This window comes from Lissotriton vulgaris, chromosome 3_1 (assembly GCF_964263255.1).
Source record: "Lissotriton vulgaris chromosome 3_1, aLisVul1.2, whole genome shotgun sequence".
Classification (NCBI taxonomy): Eukaryota; Metazoa; Chordata; class Amphibia; order Caudata; family Salamandridae; genus Lissotriton; species Lissotriton vulgaris.
The window spans coordinates 285418995-285442394 of NC_141689.1; the positions used below are offsets into that span (position 1 = coordinate 285418995).

The following is a 23400-nucleotide window of genomic DNA, read 5'->3' on the forward strand; positions in this document are numbered from 1 at the left end:
CTTAAGCAGATTGACATATTGCTTCGATTTGCATGCTATTAGCAATAATCGTACACACTTAAGATGCGTGTAGTATGTTTGGCGCACACACACCTTTTAACAACGTTGTCCTGTAACTGTCACCCCCACAATTATTTAACACTGACTGGCTAGTCAATCACAGTCTTGCATGCCCTCCATCAATTTCTTGGCATTCAATGTGAGAGGCCACCGAGATCACCGAAAGCGGAGGCAGGTTCTCCACTATCTCAAAAGACATCATGCACAGGTGGCTATGCTTCAGGAGACGCACCTGGCCCCTAGGGCTTTGCTGCTGTTCGGCAGAAAATAGGCTGCACACAGCTGCTTTTCCGCATACTCCACATACGCCAGAGGCACTGCAATTGTGAACAAGAGGGGTCTGGAATAATGCCCGCTAGGTTTCATACAGGACCCTCAGGGGAGATTCAGTATAATGTGGGGCAGGTTGTCAGAGCACTCGGTTACCCTGGTAAGCTGTTATGCACCCAACGTTGACGATACTCACTACTTTACCCAACTATGGGGACGCATACTGGAGACAGGCTCTACATTTATATTGTGGGGCGGGGATTTCAATTTGTCAATAGACCCAGGGATCACACCCACATTTGCCAAGAGCAGTGGGATTTTACGATCCCTCTGGGGCATGCCGTGTAAGTTAGAAATAGACATCAAACAAACTGAATCGCAGATTGCATCCTCACTGGATGCGCAGACGCAGGCTCGACTCAAGGAGCTCCTGGTAGTGAGGAAGCTGAACGTGAGGCCAAATTCCGATTGAAGTACTTTACTGCTAGGGCTTATGGTGAGGGTGAACGTCCTGGTAGTTCCCTGGCCAAGACAAGTAGAATCCCTAGGTTTGCTAATCAATTCCTGGAAATTACGGATGATAGGGGGCAGAGGAATGTAGACTCACAGGCAATCCTTGACACCTTCACTAACTATTACACAGCACTATATCACACTGGATGGTTGAAACCCCCCAGACGTAGCTGCATATTTTGAAGACACAGCTCTGGGTTGGATTAATGGTTTCCGCTGGGAATTCTTATCTGCAGACATTGAGGAGGATGAGATTAGGGCCCCCATAATGGGGTGGGCTCCAGTAAGGCCCCTGGGCCGGACGGTTTACTCACAGAGTTTTATAAATGGTATAGCGAGCAATTGAACCCCGTTCTCAAACAAGTTTACAAAGAGGCAAGAGACTCTGTGTCCCTCCCCTCGTCTATGTGACAGGCTATGATTATAACTTTACTCAAGCCAGTAAGGCAGCTGATAAGTGCGAAGTTTACAGACCCCTATCTTTAATTAATTGTGATACGAAAATATAGGCCAAAGTAATAGCCAACCGATTATCCCTGCTCAGGCAGGGTTCGTTCCGTTCCGTGAAGGGCCGCCTCCCTGCACACCACCTTTGCGCTTCTCCATGACATTGATCTTGATAGTGCGGCAGCAGGAGTCTTTTTAGATGCCACAAAGGCTTTTGAATCCTTGAAGTGGGATTATATGCATGCCATTCTGGGTGTTATGGGCCTCCCTCGTCCTTTCTTCGCCTGGATTCAGCTGTTATACTCCAAACCGGAAGTGGTGGTTCAGATCATAGGACTATACTCTGACCCCATCAAGCGAGGTACCCGTCAGTGTTGCCCGCTCTCCCCATTACTTTTTGCTTTAGCTATTGAGCCTTTGGCGCAAAGATTTGACAACATCATGGAGAACACGCCATAATCTATCCCTCCTGCCAAATCCGAATATCCCTGTACGCGGATGACATCACCCTCTATCCCTGTGAGCTCAGTGTCAGTCTCAATCCCATCCTGCGAGAATTTATCAGATTTAGCCACATATCAGGAATAAACCTAAAGTGGAATAAATCGCAAATCTTCCCGCTTATCCCCAATATTCCCAGATTTGCATCTGAATACCCACTAAACTGGTGTAGTGACGAAATTGAGTATCTGGGTGTCAACATTACTAGAGGACCCTCTGGAGACTATAAGAGCAAACTACAGTGCTGCAATTGAAAAAATTGGCACGTGAATAGATCGCTATATCGCCCTCCCTCTTTCATTGGCCGGCAGGATAGCCCTCATGAAAATGAACATCGTTCCCAAGCTTCCCTACTTATTTATCAATATACCTTACTACCCAGGGCGTAATTTTTTTTAACACTCTCCGCTCCTTACTCATTAAACTAGCCTGGGGCGGAAAGCAACCCCGATTAAGCTGGACACGCTTGACTCAGCCCTTCTCTAGAGGAGGTTTTGAAGCTCCAGACCTAGAACTCTACTACCTTAGTGCTCAGGCCCACTATGCAGTCTATTGGTTTCAACCACCACCTTTCATGCCCCATCTGGTCATTGAACAAGGCTACATGGCACCTACACCGATCATCTCCTTGCTGGGAGCGCAAGTCCCGGGCAAAAAGGTAACACCACACAGTTTCATGCACCAATAATGCCTTGAAGCGCCTAACCAGGATGATGGTTAAGGCTCTACTCTACTTTCCCCTCATGCCTCTACCACAGCTCTCATGCGCCCGTCATGCAGGAAGCAGTATGCAGAGACATGTTGCGTAAAAGAGGGCTGCACACATGGGGCGATCTGTATCTCAGGGGTGATTCAAGGATCAGAAGGACATACTGACCAGGGAGGGGTTTATACCTTCAGAGATGTTCCTGTACATACGTTTGAAGCATGATATGTGAGCCAGCACACCTAGCTTCCCACAGGAACCTGACCCGCTGGAGGTCCTGCAGGTCACGCTTAAAATGTCTGGCCCCTCACATACTGTGTCTCGCATTTATCATGCATCACTGCTGGAGAGACTTTACACCACGCCGACGGCCAGAGTTGCCTGGGACTGCAATCTAGAATCCCTGATAATGGATGTGCAGTGGAAGTTCTGCTGCGAGCAAACCACAGAAATCACAGGCAGGAGCAGTCTGCGGTTCATACACTTCAAGTTTCTACATAGAGCGTATTATACACCCACACTACTCTGCAAATACAAACTACAAGAGGATGACAGATGTGAAAGATGTCACCAACAGGGGGCCGACTTCTTGCATGGGCATGTGCCCAGGTACAAAAATAATGGCAGGAGGTACTTGCAGCACTATCCAAGATGATTACAATTCCACTCTCATGCTCTACCCTGATTACACTACTAAGCTACACAGCAGACATCCCCTAAGACACACAAAAAATTCACCACCAGGGGGCTACTACTGGCTAAGTGGAAAGTGGCTTGTAGATAGGGTAGGAGGCGAGCTCCGAAATTCAATGAGTGGCTGCAAGATTTTATAAATTGCAAAGACCAACTCACAGCATATGCAGAACTATTGCAGATCACTTCCCGTCCCAGAGATATTTGGGAACCATTGATTTCATATCTTCAGGCACAAGATGAGCATACCGAGGGTTCCTCCTCGGAGGAGACACACGGGGATCCCCCTGTAGCGAGAATTCCGTTCTCCTACAGAACTGTGCATAGAGACCTGAAACCTCAGTGAATTAGGATGACCCAAAACTCACCTCAGTACCCAAAATCCCCTTACCGAGCTAGCTACAGTGTCTCATTGGTCATAACAAACTCCCAATGCTTAGACAGACCAGAACATGAACTTAGAGTACCTCAGGAATCGTGGAACACATGAACACTCTTTCGTTATATAATCATCATAAACCAGAACGTGGAGTAAAAGAGGACACGTGCACGTTTGAAATATTTATTTACTAATGCAAGGTTCTCAAACGCAGTATCTTGTATAATACTAACAAACATATTATAAGCAACAAAGTTATTAGGATAGTTATCAGTCCATAAAAGGCGAATGGTGAGAGCATACTAATATGCTGAAATGAATAGAAATTAACAATGTCTAATTCACACTCTCCCTATTTAGCATAGTATTTTATATCTATGAAGGTCTCATTTGGGTTTTAGCAGGGCGGGCCCATACCTTAAAATCTCAGTGGCAAGACGATCACATCACCTTCCACCAGCTCTCTTCATGCGAAGCATATCAAGTGTGTTTTTGTGCGTTCAGCACAACAATATAAAACTCGCCTAGAGCCAGATTTTGGCAGCAGCATGTGTGTTATGCCTATAGGGGTGCGAAGATCGGACCTTACAACAACACTGGGTTAAGTTATCCGTGTAGCCTTCAGCACTCGCTGTGCAGACAGAGTGCAGAACAAAACTGATATGAGAGCAATAACATATTATTTCTCTAGTAAATCACGAAGCTCTTCTGGGTTGAAAGCTAAAACAACAATTATGTGTCGTGTGCAAAAGTGAAGCAAGAATGAAAACGGCGTGCAAACATTTAATAAACTCATGCTAAGGTAACACAGTATGTAGAAAAGAAGTAGCTATATGACACCCCCTGAAGTGTGGTATAGTCATTTGCTGTATGTGAACCCGGCTCTGCAAGCAATACGACTTGATAGAATATGCAAAATATGTGAGACACGGGACACTACTCTCTCTTTGTCAAACTCCCCATAGATCTTGGAGGAACTATATGTGGCATGGTATAAGCGCGTCAATTCAAGGACTCCTACAGCTGTGGTTGTACATAAGAGTAATGCTACATGTAAAATTTCTCAAATGTGTAACAGTTTTTTTGCTTTCCTGCTGTAACATGCACGTCTGATATAAGATGAAGCTATTGGTTTATGTGATGTTTGATAAAACATGATAAATACAGTTTTTAAAAAAAGAAACCTTCTGCACATTTAAAAGTCTTCTTATATCACCTGGGGATCCATCCACTTATCCTTTGGCAGCTTCAAAGCATACTCCACCATTTCAAGCTGAAATCCTAAAAGCTGAGTTTCCACTCCTGGAACGAGACTGGATTTCATCCAGTTCAGCACAAAACTATGTACTTACAACAAGCTGATTGTCATTGGGGGTATTTACCCGAAACCACCCTTTCACCTATTCCATTATAAAATGTTGTCCAGATAATGTATTAGACGTTAGACATGCTATAACCCACCACAAAACTGTTCTAAATACTAAGGTGGTCATGTCAGACCGAAAGGTAGGCAAGTGAATGTCCAAAGCTATCCTCCACAATGAAAGAGAATAAAATATTGTTTTCTGCATCTGTATTTTTTTTTCTTATAGTTTTCATGCAAGAAACCATTGCAATGGTTTGACAAAAAAAGGGCTCAGGTTTGAAAAAATAAAGAACTCCATACCTCACTTCTGCCTTTGCAAATCGCTTAAAAAAATAAACAAGCATTTACAATGCAACGGTTTGGCCTTTGTAAAAGTTAGAGCTATTGGCATTGTAAATGACAAATTTTGTATTTATGTGTTGGTTTTGGAAACAGATAAATTAATGGCATTGTCATTTACAATGCCAATAGCTTAAGCTCTCGCAAATGGACGATGGTTACAAAAATTCTTGAAAAGTGCTCTATAGAATCAGGAGGAGTCGGGAAAGGATAATGAATAGAGATGGAGCCAAGAAGGAAAAACAAATTAAACCAGGATGTCCTGGGAGAGCAATTGGGTACCAGCTGACACTGGGGCAGAGAAGTCCGGGGAGGGCGGGAGCAGGAAACCAGGAGTCTGGACCTGCGGTGACAGGAATAGGGGTAGGGCAGGGGAACACGGCGTAAAAAGGTAGGTAAATCTCAGCCAAGAGGTTACCTGTAGCGAGTAAATCCGAGGTGGCTGGGCGGCGAATGATTCCATCCAGTCCACATCAAAGGAGGCAGCTGATGCGAAGTGGGACTGCAATCTGGAAGTAGGGATGACAAACGGCCCGGGGTAACTACCAGCGCGTATGGCAGAAGCACATGGGAAAGTACTGGCTGGGGCATCGTAAGCTTACCTAGGAGAAGGTTCTAATCGGCAGCAGGGATGTCGATGTCTGCAGGACGGGGAAGAAATCCGATAAGGCCCTGCAAGGTAGTGTTTCAAGGGTCCGGGATGTGTCCGGTAGCGAGACTAGTAAAGTGTCATACTCTTACTAATCAATGGTTCCATGTTAAATGGAAACCTGCAAGGGGAGGGTGGGGTCACGTGGGTGTAAGGGGACGTGACGCGTGGGAGGAAAAGGAGCTGGTGCATGCTCGCTCATGGTCGTCAAGGGCATGTGTGTGCATGCAATCCACTGCACATCCAGGAGACACGGACAGCGGGAGGGGAAACGGGCACATGGACTGGGGGAGGGAGGGTGGGAACGGGCACATGGACAGCGAAAGAGGGGGCGGTAACGGGCACACGGACAGCGGGAGGGGGGCGGGAACTGGCACATGGACAGCGGGAGGGGGCGGGAACTGGCACACGGACAGCGGGAGCTTCATGAAGTGCTCTCTGAACTATGCACGCGCATTTCGCTGAACAGGGTACTTAAGACATACTTGATATGGTCGCCTGTCTATGCTTCAACGCAAGGATGGTCTGTGTTCGTCCTTCTAACTGCTGGTCCGAAGATGGCGTTCTGGACGCCTCAGTGACCACCTTCCGACCCTGCTTCTTCTCCTGTTGTGGACAGCTTTGGCGGCTATGCCACGTCCGCCATGATGGATCACAATCACCCCCTCTTGATACAGCCCACCAGCCCGTGGCTTGCCGTTGCATCTGCGCAGTGAAACTGCCTTGTGTACCCCGTTCTGTAGCCATATTAGAACAAGGGTCGGTAGCTGTTCGAATACGAAGCTACTGCCCGGGCGCCATCTTCGGAGAAATGACCAAAACAAACCTTCTTAAATTTTTTTTTAAAAAAAACACCGCCCACCGCCGCATGACGTTCTAAAAGGGGCGGAGCTAGGAAAAAAATCAACTTAACGCCCACGAATCTGCTCCAACATTTACTGGCACATCTCTCTTCCAATGGCTAGCCTCCATTTATGGAGCTAGCCAATGGAAGACAGAGGCGGGTTAAAGCCCCGTACTGAAGAACAAAAGATTTCGCCTGCGCGACACTGCTGCGCAGTGGACGCCAGGCGAAACCTAAAAAAGGAGAACCATTACTAAGCTCAAGTTTACTGAATTGTGAATGATTGAAATGTACGTCGGTCATACTGGGATTCAAACTAGTAACCTGCAGATTATCAACTATCTCAGCAGTGAGGTTTCTTATTAAACTATCTTTCCAGCAAACGAGAAGGTTACCTCCAGCTAGACAGTATGGGCTTAGCTATCACAACCAATGCCTGCCTCAAAGTTGTCTCTGTAAATAGTGCACGTTGTACCCTCACCAGTAAGCCACTAATGAAAACACATACCGAACTAGCATGATTCCTGAAGCACAACTCTCGCTCTACCGATTGCAACTCACATATTAAACACCTAGTGTGTGTGTGTATATAATGTGTGTGTGTATATACATATATATATATATAGCAATATTTTGAAATCAATGGAGAGAATGTCATCAGATCAAACCTAATGACAGCTTTGTAATTATCAAAAGAGAGAATTATTTAAAAACGTTGTCATATCAAACTCTAGCCTCTGCAGATTTTTACATTTTCATATCACCGCAAGTAAATTGTGTTGATAATGCCCTATTGAATAGTATTCAGTGTTTCAGTCAAAGAAGGGTTAAAGGGTCAGTTTTGCCTCCTGGGATTCAAATTGGTGACATGTGGTTTACACATATATCTCAACTCCAACCACTGATCTCAGTACGCTATCTTAGCTGCTATGTAGCAAGCAACTAGGGCAAGCTGGAGTGAAGCACACATGTGATAATATAATAAAAAACTATGTAGGCAACCTGCCTTTTCTGTGTTTTTACCCCCATATGTGCTGCCTTTTTCTGGACCTGGAACCCTGTGCACGTTACCCCCGCTAAACAAGATTAAAGTGTCTATGCTTCCCCTTTAAATATTTTGAAATGGTCTTAAACTTGATGGGTACAATCAAATTTTCTTCAAGACCATAGTATATTGTATGGAAACAAGCCTCAGGCAATGAAAGTTAAAAGCCACCTGTGAACTGCAGCACTAACAATGCCATCTACTACAGTGGGCAGCATAACATTGGCTTCAGTTCTACCCAATGACGCCTGACAGTAGAAGCTAGAACACTACTGCACAGGCATGTCAAAATCACCCCTTTGACAGGTAGGAATCGGATTTAAAATATTAAATACGTCACTCTAAGCATATTTCTCTGCCCACAAGGTAAGGTGCATAATACTTAGGAGTGGGACATGTGTGATATTAGAAATGGCATGTTTTACCAGTGACCAGGGCCAAAATTACATCGATACTGATCAGGCTGCAACTACCACATAGGAAGAGTCAAGGTATAGATTGTACACTTTAATCTATAACTTTTGACCTGTACGAGTTACAGACTCAATTCAAAGACTTATTATTTATACTAATTAATAATCCAATGTCCTTCTTTTAAGTCAGGTTTTTATGAAATATATGGGAACTGTCATTTTGAGAAATTTATCTTTTGCCATGCCTGAAACTACCACAGGCTAATTTTCATTAGCTCGCCATCCACAGCCTAGCCTGTAATTGGCTTGAATTAGGTGTGAAACCTACTTCCAGAACAGAGACACTGGTAGAGTAGTGGGAAGGTCGACCAATTTAAGGTGGGCCCAGGAACATCATTTATTTCAAAGGAACCTGCTGTGTTGCAAGTAAATGCCCTGTGATTTCTGGAAGGCCCCAGTCTATATCCCAATAGTCAGACTGGCCCTAAACCCAGTGGGAGGAAAGCTACCCTTAGAACCGGTTTTGAGACCACAAAGGAGAGGAATGTTCATTACCCTAGCTACATCCCTGACTGGGGACCCAGGCTCTGCAGACGGAGAGAAGGGTTTCCCCATCTTGGATTTTGAGTGAGCGGCACTGTGGGATTGTTTGCAGTAGGGCATGCAGGAACGTCTGAAAAAAGTGGGTAGATTGTCCCCAAGAACTTTTACCTCATTGGTTAGGTAGTGTTCAGGAATCAACCCCACCCACTAGCTGGTGCCAGAAATAAATGTGGCATCACCGGTCACCATTCTTAGAACATTTACTGGCCCTGCGGTAGATCAGAGAAGTACTGAACCTACGGTCTGTGACCTGTGAGGAGCTCTGAAAGTCGGGATCTGTTTTTTCTTGCACCCAGAAGAAGCAGTGTCCAGGAACAAAATTGGGCTCCAAGGGTCAGTTGACTAACCTCCTGTGTGGCTACAGGGACAAAACAAACTGCAAAAGACCAGAGGCAACTAAACCTGAGCTGGACTTTCGGCTTGGCCTGTGCCTGACACCCGGACTACCTCCACAGGCCTTCCTGTAAGGTCCAAGGGGGCTTAGAATGTACTACTTTAGTTGTTTGGTCATCAGAAGAAAGTTTTGAAACTTCTGAAAACTGTCCTTTCGCAACCTCAGCAGGACCAACCAGAAAGGATATCGGATAGGCAGTTCTACAGCGTCAAATTGAATTTCAACTTCATCCTACTCAACTCCTAGCACATCGGAAAAAAATGACTAAGTCCCAGTCTGCGTTGGAACGTAGAACATATTCAGTGAAAAATCTAACTAGGTCCAGAGGGACCAACCTGCTTCAGATATCTGACGCTCTCTTCCACGGTGGCGGCTACAATTACAGCAGCAGAGAATTTTTTATCTCAAAAAGCCCAATTCTGTGTTTGGCTTAGAAGAATTTTCAAGCTTTTGTTAAAAAAAGTGACATAGCCCCTCTTTGAGTAGGACTTTAGAAACAATTTTGACTTCCAGGATTTTACCGGGACCGATCAGCTTGTGGTTTACAACCAGGGCTCAACAGTTGGCCTCAAAATGCGCTGAGGTCCCGGTGTACCACTTTCAAGAACGATCATTGCCGCTTTGTGGTTTTTGGTGCCAATTTTACTTACGTTTAAAAAAAAATCATAGTTCCAGTTAAACGTATAAAATTTTTGTTGCTTTGATGTCATTTTATTAATTACGTTTTATTTTAGGTTTCTAATTCGGGTCATCATTTTGATTTTTTGTTAACTTTATAACCATTTGGTACCCTAAGTTACGACTGCCTGCTCTGTGCCATAGCTGCCAGGGAGTTGAGCTGAGGTTATCTTACTGATGTTGAGGGTTCACACCTACAGGATAAGTTAATATTCCTTGTAGTGGGCAGTCACTCACCCCAAAACATAATTCACTTTCTTACACTATGTTAAAACTGTGTTAAAAAGTTGCATTATTATCCTTGTTATACAGAGGAATAAACATACATCCCTTACCTTTGTGCTGGAAGAGTCATGAGGTCTTTATCTAAGAAAAGTCTGAGGAGGAAACCATGTACATCATCCAGGGTCTCGGGGCCTCCCATGTTTAACATCAGGATTCCAGTTTTAGGTTTCCTGAAAACAAACAACGACCAGTTTACAAACAAATATGTCACCTTTGTGTAACTTTGCAAATTCCACAATGCAGGATAATATATTCCCTACTTTTGAAATCATCATGTAGCGCTGTATACTAATAAATTTGTCCATTGATGTTCTGGAAGAGAATGCCTAGCTTAATAATCCTTCACTATTCTTTAAATTCGAATTTTTCATTAGGTTTCATAGAAACAATAATCACACTTAAATATTTAAAAACATTACTAGGCAATCAACCAGCTTCCATTATGTGATAACATATTCCCAACACTTGGATTTGAATTATTCTTCCTCTTTTTCATGTTCGTGTTAACTCTCATTGAAAAGCGGTTTCCGATTTTGCAACGCACTGCATGCTATATAAAGGTACGCTACATATCAGCATCTTTGATCCTCTTGGATGGTGCTGTCAGGCACACCTGATTTAGTTTGTAGTGTGTTCTATTTGGAACCACATGCAATAAAAGACATTTATGAACATAAAGGGGCTTATTATGTTTGGTGGACTTGCTCCTTACGACACAGTCGCAGATAAGGGTCCGACCGTCCTCGCGATGAGACCGCACATGGTGCAGTCGCATACTGACATTTCCCTATGGGAGCATGTGCTACAGCCATAACCGGCCATAGCAGAAGCGTCCATAGGGAAATGGGATATAGTGTTCATCTCTGCAGAGCGTGGCAGGCAACTTACGGTGCCTGCCACATGATGCATGGATAAACAATGGGGCACCATAGGTGCCCCCTCGGCCACTAACCGTGGGACGCTGGCTGAAGGGGATCCTGCTAGGGGCCCTAAAACTGGCTTTCCATGTGGGTTTCCATGTCAGAAAGCCCGGCATGGAAAGCCTGCCGGAAACAGCCATTGTAATCCGGACGGCGTAAAACGTTGTCCTTATGGATTACGGGCCAGTCTCCGACTTGCTCCTTGAGCCCGTCGAAAGCCAGCCGGAATGACCAGCCGGTTTCACTTCTGACCGCCTAAATTGTAACTAAGCGGTCGGAAGAAAACCAACGCTCTCTGTCGGAAAGCCTCCAATCTAAGGTCGAAGGCTTTTCGACAGAGATCGTAATTGGCCCCTAAATCAGGCCTCTACAGTGCATCTCTTTTGAGGCTGATAATATTTTTTGTATTATTAGTGAGTTTTGCTCAGCATTGCAAGCCTATACTGTTTTATTAAAAAAAGATTCTTCCTAATCGGCACCAAATTGTTAATATATATTAAATCATAGGGTCTATTGGTCAATCCTATGGATCTCTACTACGCATGTCATGCAACTTTCATGTATTAATAACCTTTGAAAAGTGACATTACTTACCTTTGAAACATGCCTTCAAACCAGTATTCAATCAATTTGTAAACAGCAATACCAATTTTACTTTTACGCTCATCACATTCCAAATCTAGAGCATCATATAATTTCTTGGATCTTTGTTTGTGCTTCTGACAATGGCCTGATTATTTTTCCAAGCAGACAAGAGAATAAATCAGGCAAGCATGCTAAAGAAGACTGGAAAGAAAATGACAAAGACTAAGGTACAAACAAAACCCCACAAAGATGCTCCAATGCTCCTTCTCCAACCTACTACCAATGATCAATACAAATTTAATTTTGCTACTCCTCATGCTGTACTCAGTAGATTTATTGGGCGCATAAATGGAAGGCTGTTCTGGAATGTGATGGATCAGCTAGTAAAGTGGGGACCGGCTGGGGGGGGTGGTAGAGCAGGAAACAGAAATAGAGTACAATTATTAAATCTTGTTTAATTGCAGAAGAAATCAGTCTTTGTAATCTCACACCGTGGTCAAGTACCATCCGCAGATATTGCTTTTTAAATCCCTATACCCGACATGTACACTTGCCTACCTTTTGTCTGGGTGGATCTGAGGTTCCGATTCTTTTGCTTGTGTTGCAGGAATCGCACTTGAATGCCATCGCAGTTGATGGTTGCATCTTATTCTTCCACAAATATTGTTTTTTAGAACTATGAGAAAACAAAATGTTTGGTTTACTACAAAATATAAGTGGTTAGCACTTAAAGAAATGGGTGCAATTTGTACATGTACTTCAAATAATTATTTAACTTGCTTTTATTAGCTTTGGTTTCAAGGACAATTACCTGATTTGTCAAAGAGTAATTAAAATGCAAGCCAATTACTAACATCCCGTTTTCTCTTTCAGGATCACTATCACTAGTGGAAAACATCAACTTCATTAATTTTTCGCTAGTGAGGGTATTCAAAGTTCTTACTCAGAGACAGAGTGTGTAGCCACACCCCCTTAATAGCAATCTCTTTGCTTCATTAAGATTTCACATGTCCAATAAGAGACATTACACCTGTAACCACCCTTTGCAATTACAGTCCCAGTGACATAATCTTAGATTAGGTTTACAAAGATGCCCAAACACCCTGAAGCCTTCTGCAAACATGAAACAAACAAAGGAAGATCTTCATACACTGTGCATCTACCTCCTCCTTTTTCAAGTCAGACACCAACTACCTGAAGGGGTGCACTTTGCAATAAGTGAGCAGAAAGACGGAAATCATTTGATTCTTCTCCAAGTTAATATAACCAAGAAGATCAGTAGACCGTGTGTGGCTCAGAAGACTCACACTATTATGACAAAAAGAATCTGGTATTTAGGAACATGAGAAATTAAAACCGTATGAAAGGAGATGACCTAAATTTGCAGCATTGTTCATGATCTGGGTCCGAATGTGAAGCACAGTTCGGCCTCTTCAATGTCCTTGCCATCGTACACTTTAGCAATCAGGTTTGGATTTGGTGATGTGCAAGACTATTTAGAGAGGTCTGATGAGGCAATAGCACTAGAGCATTTTTCCCCCCATATGACGAGTGGATAGGTAATTTCGGGGACTGTGAGCTTGGTGACCAGTGTTTAAGCATCTTCCAGTCAGACAGAAGTACAGATCAGTGGGAATATGACATCAGGAATACACAGTGGTATTGTTCCTTGCTTTTTTTGGAAGGAGCAATATGTTAGAGTAGTCTATTCATCTACATGTGTGTGGGATCCTGCTTGCTTCTCAGTTATCACCCTTCGGCACCTTCATGCTTACAGTCTCATTATTGTGTTCTTCAACAACATGAAGACTACTCACTGATGAAAAAAAGGATTTGGATGAGCTAATGAAATAGCACATTACAATGGATTCAAATTCAAATTTGCTTTTTATGAAGGACAGGCAGCTGCAATTTGCTGCCAGGATGTCCAATGAAAATCTTTTGATGCATCTTTATTTTTTCTGTTTTTCAATTTAATATCCAATGTCGACTGCCATCCTGGAATGGCAAAAAAAAAAAAAACATGGCAACCATGTCATGATGTACAGGGACCCACTTAGCTGATGCATATGTGCAGTTGTGCTCAAGCAGCATATGTGCATATATATCATTATGTTTTTGTTTTTAATGCTGTTCAGTACCAGATACAACCGCTTTATAGGCAATGTTGAGCAGCAATGTCAGAAAACATTGGCAAAAACAACAGGTCTGCAATGGCAAGGCTAAGGCAATGCCTTTTGGCTTGGCCTTACTAATGGTGGTTTCATTTGCTTATGGACAATGCACGGATAAGAAAACATTTCAGGGTAAATTAGCCACTTAGTTTTCATTGGTCCTACAGAACAGTTTTCTTGCTGAGTGAGAGCGGATCAGGTATATCTCACGTATTTGAACAAGCCTAAATCGTGGCCAGTCAGGGACTGGGTGCAGAGAGACTACATTCACCCAGAAAAGTCAATAATAGGCAATAAATGCAATGCTACACCATACAGGAAAACCATGGAGGGCCAATGAAAAGCATGCAATAGGAGCCACTACAGCACCATCAGCATAGTGAAAGCACTGGAATTTACAGGGTGAATGAATGAATGAATATCCAAACAGATATTTCTGCAGACAAGTTCAAAATGTCGCTTATCCGGTGACTACTAAAGAAAAAATATGTAAGTCTGCTCCTCTTTGTGGTAGAAATAGTTCCAGAAAAAAATAGCGGATTAAAAACTACTGGAGAGAGACAAGGCTGAAACATATGCTGCTTACTACACCCCTACTCGAGCTCTCAATTATAACGAAATTGGGTAACATGGATTATCTGGAACTTTGTTGCGCTCCTGGGTGAAATTTGGGCAGGCACAATACGTTTACAGTGGGATCGACCTTCCAGGAGTCCACATCTAAATGTCGCAGGCAGGGGCCCTGCTAACTGTGCAAAATGATCACCACAGCTCTTCATCTTTTTTTTTTTTTTATAACCCGGGAACAACCCTGGCATTATCATAACAGGCCATATCAGGCCTAAGCAGTCAGAGGCCGCCCTGGGCTTGTTCTTGTAGGAGCCTTCAGTGCACAGTAGATAAGGAGACCACCTGCTGAAGGCCTCTGAAGGCCTATCGTTTCTTCACACACACACACGTGTTGGTATCTGTCACTACTCGGCAGCAGCACGCTCATTGGAATTGTAATTATATAGCCCTACCCCTCACGAGGCGTTGAATCGCTTTTCAGCGAGTAGCACGCTGCTCGGGAAACCAAAGAGGATTATCATTCGTGTATTCCTCTTTTGTTCAGCAACGTAGCCTGTTGGCAGAGTTCATTTCCCTCCAAATGTGAGCCAGAGGCCTTTACCTACAGACATTCCACCTCTGTAAACGTACTATTTGGAAGATGCCAATGTCTCCCTCCCTATTTTTAAAGTGGTTAAAGTTCCTCTCTCAAGTGGTCGATGTCGAATAAGCAGAAAATCTCTGTCTCTTTCTCACGAAAGCGGTGATCTCTGCCACATTCTCTTGTGAATTTAGAAACATGTAATGTTGGGAGCTTCATTGACGAAAATGGATTGCTAGAGGGCCAATAGACTTGTGCTCCAACATTTGCCTTAATGATTCTCCCATTTTCATTTGGAACTTTCTTCCCCGGTAGATGCAATAATGTTGTAATAACTTTATATGTAGAAAAAAGTACCCAGTTCTGGGTTCAGAGACCTGTCTCGTGCAGTGGCTAACTACATAGTTAATAAAGTCTGAGTGTAGCCAGAAAAAGAAAGACATTTTTCTTTCTTTTTCTGGCTACACTCAGACTTTATTAACTATGTAGTTAGCCACTGCACGAGACAGGTCTCTGAACCCAGAACTGGGTTCTTTTTTCTACATATGTCTATTCAGGAGGACGACCTGCTCTCTAGTACCTCCTTCTCCCTCGGTTTATACATGTAATAACTTTATATCCTTTTTGCTTCGGGCTATACTAGTCACTAAGGCCATTTCCCTCCTTATAGGTCCTAGCCTGTGGTGTATGCCTATCAGCCGACTAGAATGCCCGGTTAGGCTATAATGAAATATTACAGACCTGGGAAATCCATCTGTATGTTTGATCAGTCACTGTTGTAAAATTTTGCATTTAGCAGTGGAAACAATTGTTATTAGTGGAGACGGGGCCATTAGAAATGTGGTGAACACCCATGAACGCTTAACTCTAGTAGTCACAAACACTCCAAAGACATTTCACATCCACTTTAACCACGAACCTTGCTTCGTAGTCAGTCAGTGTAAAAATTGAATGTGTGAGTTTTTGGGAAAATAAGAGAAAACCTTAAACTGTGGAAATGTACATAACTTCAACGGGTCGTGCACGCAGCGAATAATCTGCATTTAAAGATATACAGGAGAAGGAGTATTCTTGTAAAGTTTTAACTTGTGAAGGTTCCTTGGGATGCTCCAAGGAATTTTATGAACACAGTGAAAAATAAGAAATGGCTCCGATTTCCAATATTTTTGTGAATTAGACCCAGCAGATTAGTGCAGTTTGATAAAAGAGGGCAGTGGGGAGATGACATATATGTTGGTCGCTCGACATGCTCGATTATGGATTCCTCTCGATTTTCCCTCTGCCTGTTTTGGTACTTGACTGTCTAAAAATCTCCAGGAGTCAAAGTTATTTCACCACGCACCACTAGGGTTTCCCCGGCTTCTTCAACAAGTTATGGCAGCAGGTTAGTCCAAGGTCCAATGTGCGCATCCCTTTTTTTTTTATTTTGTACCTGTTTCCACACTTTGACTTCCCCCTCCTATTGATAGAATTCTCCTCTTTCATTACCATACAGAATGACCTTGTCCCCATTCAGTGGCATTAGAACTGGAGTTTTACCACGGCAATTTTGATCCATTATTACTACCAGCAGAAACACCGGAGGTATTGTTTCGTATGTACTGTCCGGGTATCATTTTGGTCTTTTGTTGATCTCTTTTTTTTATTCCTCTTTTGTTTTTCATTTTTCACACCTCTAGTTGCTCCGGATATTTCTTTATCGAGTAAAGCAGCTCCTTTTTAAAGATCTTATTGAGGGTTACAAGCCAGGTAAATTACAATTATCACTATGAGCATTGCTTTGATCTGCATCTTGGCCAGTGCCAGTGACAATTATTTGTTAACCTGCCCTCTCCTTTATTTTGTCATTTCCTCTTTAGAACAATTATGGATTTATATGAGTACTGCATGCTTCACTTCCAAACTATTTGCCCAGAACAGTCAATCGGACTTCCTCTCCCCTTCTTATTTACAGCTTCTCTATACTATTTCTCTCTGGTTCTCTTTCTATGTTTCCCAGTCTCGATGATCCCGATTTTTTTTGGAATCGAAACGTCGTCAACCATAAGCTATGATCCAACAAATGAATTATGTGTCTTTCTTTCTTTGGCAGTATGGATAATCACTAAGTGTTTCATCCTGGAATGTATTTTTATCACAGTGTGTTACATGTGCTATCACCAGGCACTTTTCGTTCACTCCCTTTCGATGATAGTATAATAACCTTATTATGTGAAAAATAAAAACATTTATTGACATTAAGTGTATATTAACTTTTCTGCGTACGCATAGTTGTAGGGACCATTGTTCTCTCGCCAGGCTAGCCAAAGATGCCATATCATCAACTTGTTGATCATTTCCTTGTAGCACAAGCCTCTAGTCAGTTTCGTTTTAATTTGCTTCTGCTTTTTTTGTTAGCAGTATCTACACTCCACAAGGGGGTTTGTGATTGCACAACAGGGGTTGCTGGACCCTTGTTATTTTTTAATTGCCCTCATTTATTGTTTGCAGTGAGTATCACCTATGGGCACGCCCCCTACACAGTCCTAGATGTTGGGCTTCAAAAGAAACCACACGCAGGCACACCGCTGGTGCGCCAAAGGCAAACCTGTTTGAGTTCGTCCAGTTTTCGGACAGTGTCTAGGGCCAGCCCCCCTGTCGGTGTGCCGGTTTATCCCAGCCCAGCACTTCATTTCCGGGGGGAATATTTGCAGAAATTTCACCCTCCGGTAGGAATGGTCATTGTCTCCTTCTTGACCCTTTGAAATTGTAGGCACGCTGAAGTGTCCAGGTTGCAGCCTAACAATTTCTAATCTCAAAATCAGCACGGAGACAGCTGTTAAGCCACCCTGTACTCAGATACCTGTATCTCAATAAATGCTAATCTGGAATCTTATTAATGCTAAATCTTTGAATAAGAACAAACTTGAACTATTCGAATTTCTTCAGGCTCAGACCCAAGACACAGTCTTTATTACTGAAACCTGGGCAGATGAGAGAGTTCAGGCCCCTACCAAGTTTTAGCAAACCCTGTTAGTTATTCAGTTTTTAGAACAGATTGTGTAGGAAAGAAGGACGGTGGGCTCGCAATATTATACCGGAACCATTTAACTGGTAGCTTTACTGCGGCCCCCCACATTTTTATATGCGAGGCTCTTTCCTTTAAGTTTGTTCTTAACAGTAACACCTCTTTTAATGGACTATTAATCTATCGACGGATCACTGACATAATATCGAAGGAAAGAATATCGACCATCAAAAATATCGTAGCAAAAATATTGACAGACAGAATATCGAGTTTCTATCTACAAACAGGTAAGTACTAAAATATTGAGTTAAAAATATCGTTTATTAAAATTTAGTTTTAAAAAATATCGACTTTACTAAAAACAATGTTAAATTAAAGTATTATTAAAAGTTAATTACTAAAATATACTTAAAAATACTTAAATTAACTTATAATAATTAAATAATTTATGAAAGTTATAAAAAAATCATATTTTATAAAGTATATATATATATATATATATATATATATATATATATATATATATATATATATATATAGTAACAAAATATAATTAAATAATAGCCAATATTATTAAAGAACAATAACAAAAGTGTAAAAATTACTATTCCCACTCCAAACAGTGCAATCGTAGGGAAAGCGTTGGATAGCGTAGGGGTTAAAATTACTATTCCCACTCCAGTGGGTGCAACAGTATGGAAAGCGTTGGATAGCGTAAGGGTTAAAATTACTATTCCCACTCCAAAAAGTGCAACAGTAGTGAAAGGGTTGGATAGCGTAGGGGTTAAAATTACTATTCCCACTCTAGTGGGTGCAACAGTAGCAAAAGCGTTGGATAGCGTAGGGGTAAAAATTATTATTCCCACTCCAGTGGGTGTAACAGTAGGGAAAACGTTGGATAGCCTAGAGGTAAAATTTACTCTTCCCACTCCAGTGGGTGCAACAGTAGGGAAAGTGTTGGATAGCGTAAGGGTTAAAATTACTATTCCCACTCCAGTGGGTGCAACAGTAGGGAAAGCGTTGGATAGCGTAGGGGTAAAAATTACTATTCCCACTCCAAAGAGTGCAACAGTAGGGAAAGCGTTGGATAGCGTAGGGGTTAAAATGACTATTCCCTCTCCAGTGGGTGCAACATTAGGGAAAGTAAATACTTCATATATTATTAAAAAAATTACAAAATAATATCAATAAAAAATTATTTAAAAATTATTAACAATTTAATATAATATAATAATTAATATATTAAAATTACTAATTAACATACATTATTTCAATTAGTTACCCATTAATACAAATTAATAACAAATTAACAATTATTTAATAATTAGAAATTAATTAACAATTATTTCGAATTAAATAAATTTTATTATTTTATTAATTAATAAATTACTTCCCACCCTATTCCCCTATAAACCCACAACCCACTACAGAAAATAAATTATTAAGATTAACATAATTAGCAATTAATCAATTAAATTAATTACCAATTAAAATTTAATTAATGAACAAATATAAATTTAACAATTAATTAAATATTACTACCTATAAATAAATTTACATATTTAATTAATTATAATTAAATTACTTCCCACCCTATTCCCCTATAAACCCACAACCCGCTACAGAATTAAATTACGCAATAATCATAAAAACAAAATTCATTAATTAAAATTAATTATAACATAAAGACACTTTTCACACATATTATAACATAAAGAAACACTATAAATAATTATATATTATTTAAAAAAACAATATTTTTTTACTATCTACATTATATACTTCGATATTTTAACTTTCTATATTTTTAACAGTCGATAATACATCACTTACCTTAAAAACGATATTTTGGATATCTATATTCTGTCCTGTCGATATTTTGTCCAATCGATATTTACAACTCGATATTATGTCCAAACGATATTTTGGACTCGATATTATGTCTGTGCACCGCAGACTACACAGTCTTCAGTGACTTTAATTTTCATTTAGAGAATAGTCTAAATAGGGATTCAGACTAGTTGAAAGACCCAATGATCAGTCTTGGGCTAAATCAGCTGGTCAATACCCCTCACTACCCATTCAGCTGGAGATAGACTTGATGGAATTGTTTCTGATAATCAGACTCTCTTTCACAGAGGCTCTACTGCTGACTTGGTCCAATCATTCTGCGGCTATGTTAAATATTAATTTTGAAGCTAAACTCACCAACACACTTACATCTCCCACAATGAAGACAAATCATCCTTGGCATAAAATTGACTACCACTCTAGATTAAATCATTTTGGCCTCTTCACCAACAATCACAAAGAACCTTGACCGAGCTACAACTCACTATCACTCTTGGCTAAACTCAGCAATTAGGCAGTTGGCTCCCGAAAAAGTTACTTGCAACAAGAGAGCCACTTCAACTCAACCTTGGTTTTCTGAAACACTAAGATATGAAACAGCTCTGACATCGACAGGAGCATAGATGGAGGAAACAATTTGCTATGTGGGAAAAAAGTCCTATAAACGGAAAATCAATAAATGCAAAGACTTGATCTATAAAGAAAATCTACTTCTTTTATTCAGAAGATTCTAACATTTACAAATTCTATTAAGGAGTTATTTAAGACTGTTAATAAAATCTTCCGCGGGGGGGGGTGTGGCCAAGTTGCCGATGGAGTAGGACGTGCTTTCCTGTCCCACTGGCGCTGTCTGAACGCAGCTTTGGATATCACCCATTCTAGTGCCCATCTGAGCTGCCTACAGGGGCCTGCTGTCCCTACTGACGCCCCAGACACTGGCGGTGTGCCTATTTCTGCGCTGTTGAGCGGCTTTCCGCCCTTTCTGGGGGGCCCGACCCCGGCCTTGCTGCGGCCCAGTGGACCTGGTTGAGCGGTTGCTCAGTGGGACGTCTGACGCCACAAACACGGCTGCGGCTTGAAGGACTGAGCAGCACTTCAAGGGCAGAGCGGTGTGAGCGGTGACGAGTCCCGAGGCGCGGCCACCATTTTGCAGCTCTGGGGCCCTGGCCTACGCAAGGAGTGTGGAGTGTGGAGTCTGGGAGCAAGGGCGACCCTGTGCAGTGCGATCCGAGCGATTCTGCCTGTGAGGCGGCGGCGGTCCAGCCCCCGGTGAGCGGGTGTGTGCTCCTGAGACGCTGCAGCGAGGGGCCAAGGTGCGTGGGCCCATGAGACTCGAGGTGAGAAGCGGAGGGACAGCAGGTGCGGGACCTTGATCTCGCTCCGCGGGTCGGAAGTCGGTGGGAGGCCCTGCCGACTGAGGGAGCACGGGCCTCGTTTCCTGCTCTAAAGCTGCGCTGGTGACTGGGGCGGTCCGTAGGCTCCCTCGCCTAATTGGGAGATGGCCCTGCTTAGAGTGTGTGGGAGCTGCATGGAGCGACCGCACTGAGAGTGTCCCCCGCAGCGGTGAGGCCTGAAAGCCTGTGGCGGGGCGGGCGCTCCTCCCCCGGAGTGGATATTAAGTGAGCCTGGCTGTGTCGCTGGGGCCTGAGAGTCCTGTGGGAAGCGGGAGGCCTACCATCGGCCAATAAGTCGGCGGACGGCGCCTCTTCCTTGGGGTCTGAGCCCCGTCTTAGCTGTGAGCTGCGGGGAGAGTGCGGAAGGGGCCTACTGCCCTGAGTGGGGTCTGCTTCGCGTGTCGTGGAGGCGGCATGTGGAGAGAAATAGCCACCTACTCGGTCCATGTATCGGCGGATGGCGGTGTGGTGCAGCCCAGCATTGGGGGACAGTGTTGTCAAGGGAGGCCCGCTGTGGGAAGTGTGGAGAGCTCTTTGGCCGTGAGGCCCCGGCTGTCCCACCCCCGCCCATCGCATCACGCCACCGCCCGTGCCTGGATTCCTTTTTTGTCTTCTTCCACTTGCGAGGTGCGACCTCTACCGCTGGCATCTGCGATGGTTCTGGATGGCTTGACAGAGGCCCGACCAAGATCTGGCCTTCTTCTCTGGGACAGCCGCGAGGGCCGCATAGTGCTGTGGTCTGAGGAGCTGCTGACTGGGACTGGGCTGTGTTTGTGTTCCAACGCATCAGAAAAAGTCAGGCCATTTTTCAGATCCTCTCCAGATGGGATCACATCAGATGCCAGCCAGCTAATTCGGGAAGCTCAGTTTATGGGGGTGTCCACGAGAGGCAAGTCGTCATAAGATAGTTTTGAGCTTCATAACAATTCATAACAATTGTTTGGAGCTCCTGAGTGTCCTTGGCTGTCAGTGACAGGGTTCAATATTTTAAACTCTTGAGGATGAACAACATCTCAGCAGTTACACACATCTGTCTATGAGGCACAAAGTCCAGAATGCTAGCCGAGATAGTCAAAATTTCTGGCACTTCTGCTTTGAGTGAGTGGAGTGTCTGTTACAACACAGTATTTTCCGGAAAAAAACAAATATGGTCTCTGGCTGGACCTTTTGCTTCCTCGCGCATTCCAGCAATTAGAGACTGGACCTGTCTGTATTCGCAGAGATCATTAACAGGTGGGGGCCTTGTGCCAAACTTTAGATTTGAACACCCACATACTTGTTTTTTTAAATCTGGCCCTGGAAGCAACAATGACGTATGCTTTCTATAGGTTTGGGGAGTAGGGCTGAATTGTGATTTCCCATGAGTCCCGCAATTGGTGTCCAGATCAGGAGGAACTGAGAAGAAAGCACTGTTTCGGGGGGTGTGATTTGGACACCGATGTAGGCGGCAGCGGTCCTCGGAGCTCCTCCGCAGCCGCCCTACTCCCGCAAATATCCTGACCTCAATACCCGGTCCACAACATCAGAACGGGTTCCTAAAAGCATTGTGCCCAACCTGGCAGAGGAGAAGCGCGGTTTTCGGGACCCCCTCGCGGCATGAGGACACTTCTCGCCGAGCACGGTGCAGCCTGAACCTTTCCTGCACAAAATGGCAGCCGGAGCGCGAGAGAGGAGCGCCTGACCAAGGTTCCCCCTGGACGCAAGGACGCCTTCCTTGGACAGGTGCCACGAGCGGTAGGCACAGGACACTTGGCCGCACAAATCAGCAGAATGGGGGTGCTAACAGTATTGGCAGGCGAGCACCCACGAGCGAACAGGCAGAGGAGTGCCTGACCTTAAGATGGCGGCGCCCGTGCTGTAACTCGAGGCACATTGCTTCAGTGCTTAGGGGACAGCTTGGTTGCCTGAAGGGGCGATAGCTCTGTGGTTCTACGGTGACAGGGGAGCATGACCTGCTAAGGAGGGAGGAAGACGGCCACTGACGCTGGCGGATCACTACTGACTGCAAGCTTGCCAAGGGGCCCTGATTGAGCATGTGAAAGCGATCCGGGGCAAGGAGAACACAGGCGCTGGCCCATTGAGGGCCCACAGAGACCCCCCTGAAGCTGAGGAAGAGAGGCGATTAAAGGTGCTG

General features: G+C 43.6%; 1 protein-coding gene across 2 annotated transcripts in view; it reads right to left on the reverse strand.

Annotated features, from left to right (window-relative positions):
* Positions 1-23400, reverse strand: part of FECH (ferrochelatase) — a 303513-nt gene that overhangs the window by 259749 nt on the left and 20364 nt on the right. Inside the window, exons 2-3 of one of the 2 annotated variants that reach the window (XM_086960442.1) lie at positions 12249-12366; positions 10236-10355 (exon numbers count right to left, since the gene is read on the reverse strand). In XM_086960442.1, coding sequence (XP_086816568.1) covers positions 10236-10355; positions 12249-12366 — 238 coding nt within the window. The remainder of the gene's footprint in view (positions 1-10235; positions 10356-12248; positions 12367-23400) is intronic. The other variant, XM_086960443.1, reaches the window with a different exon arrangement.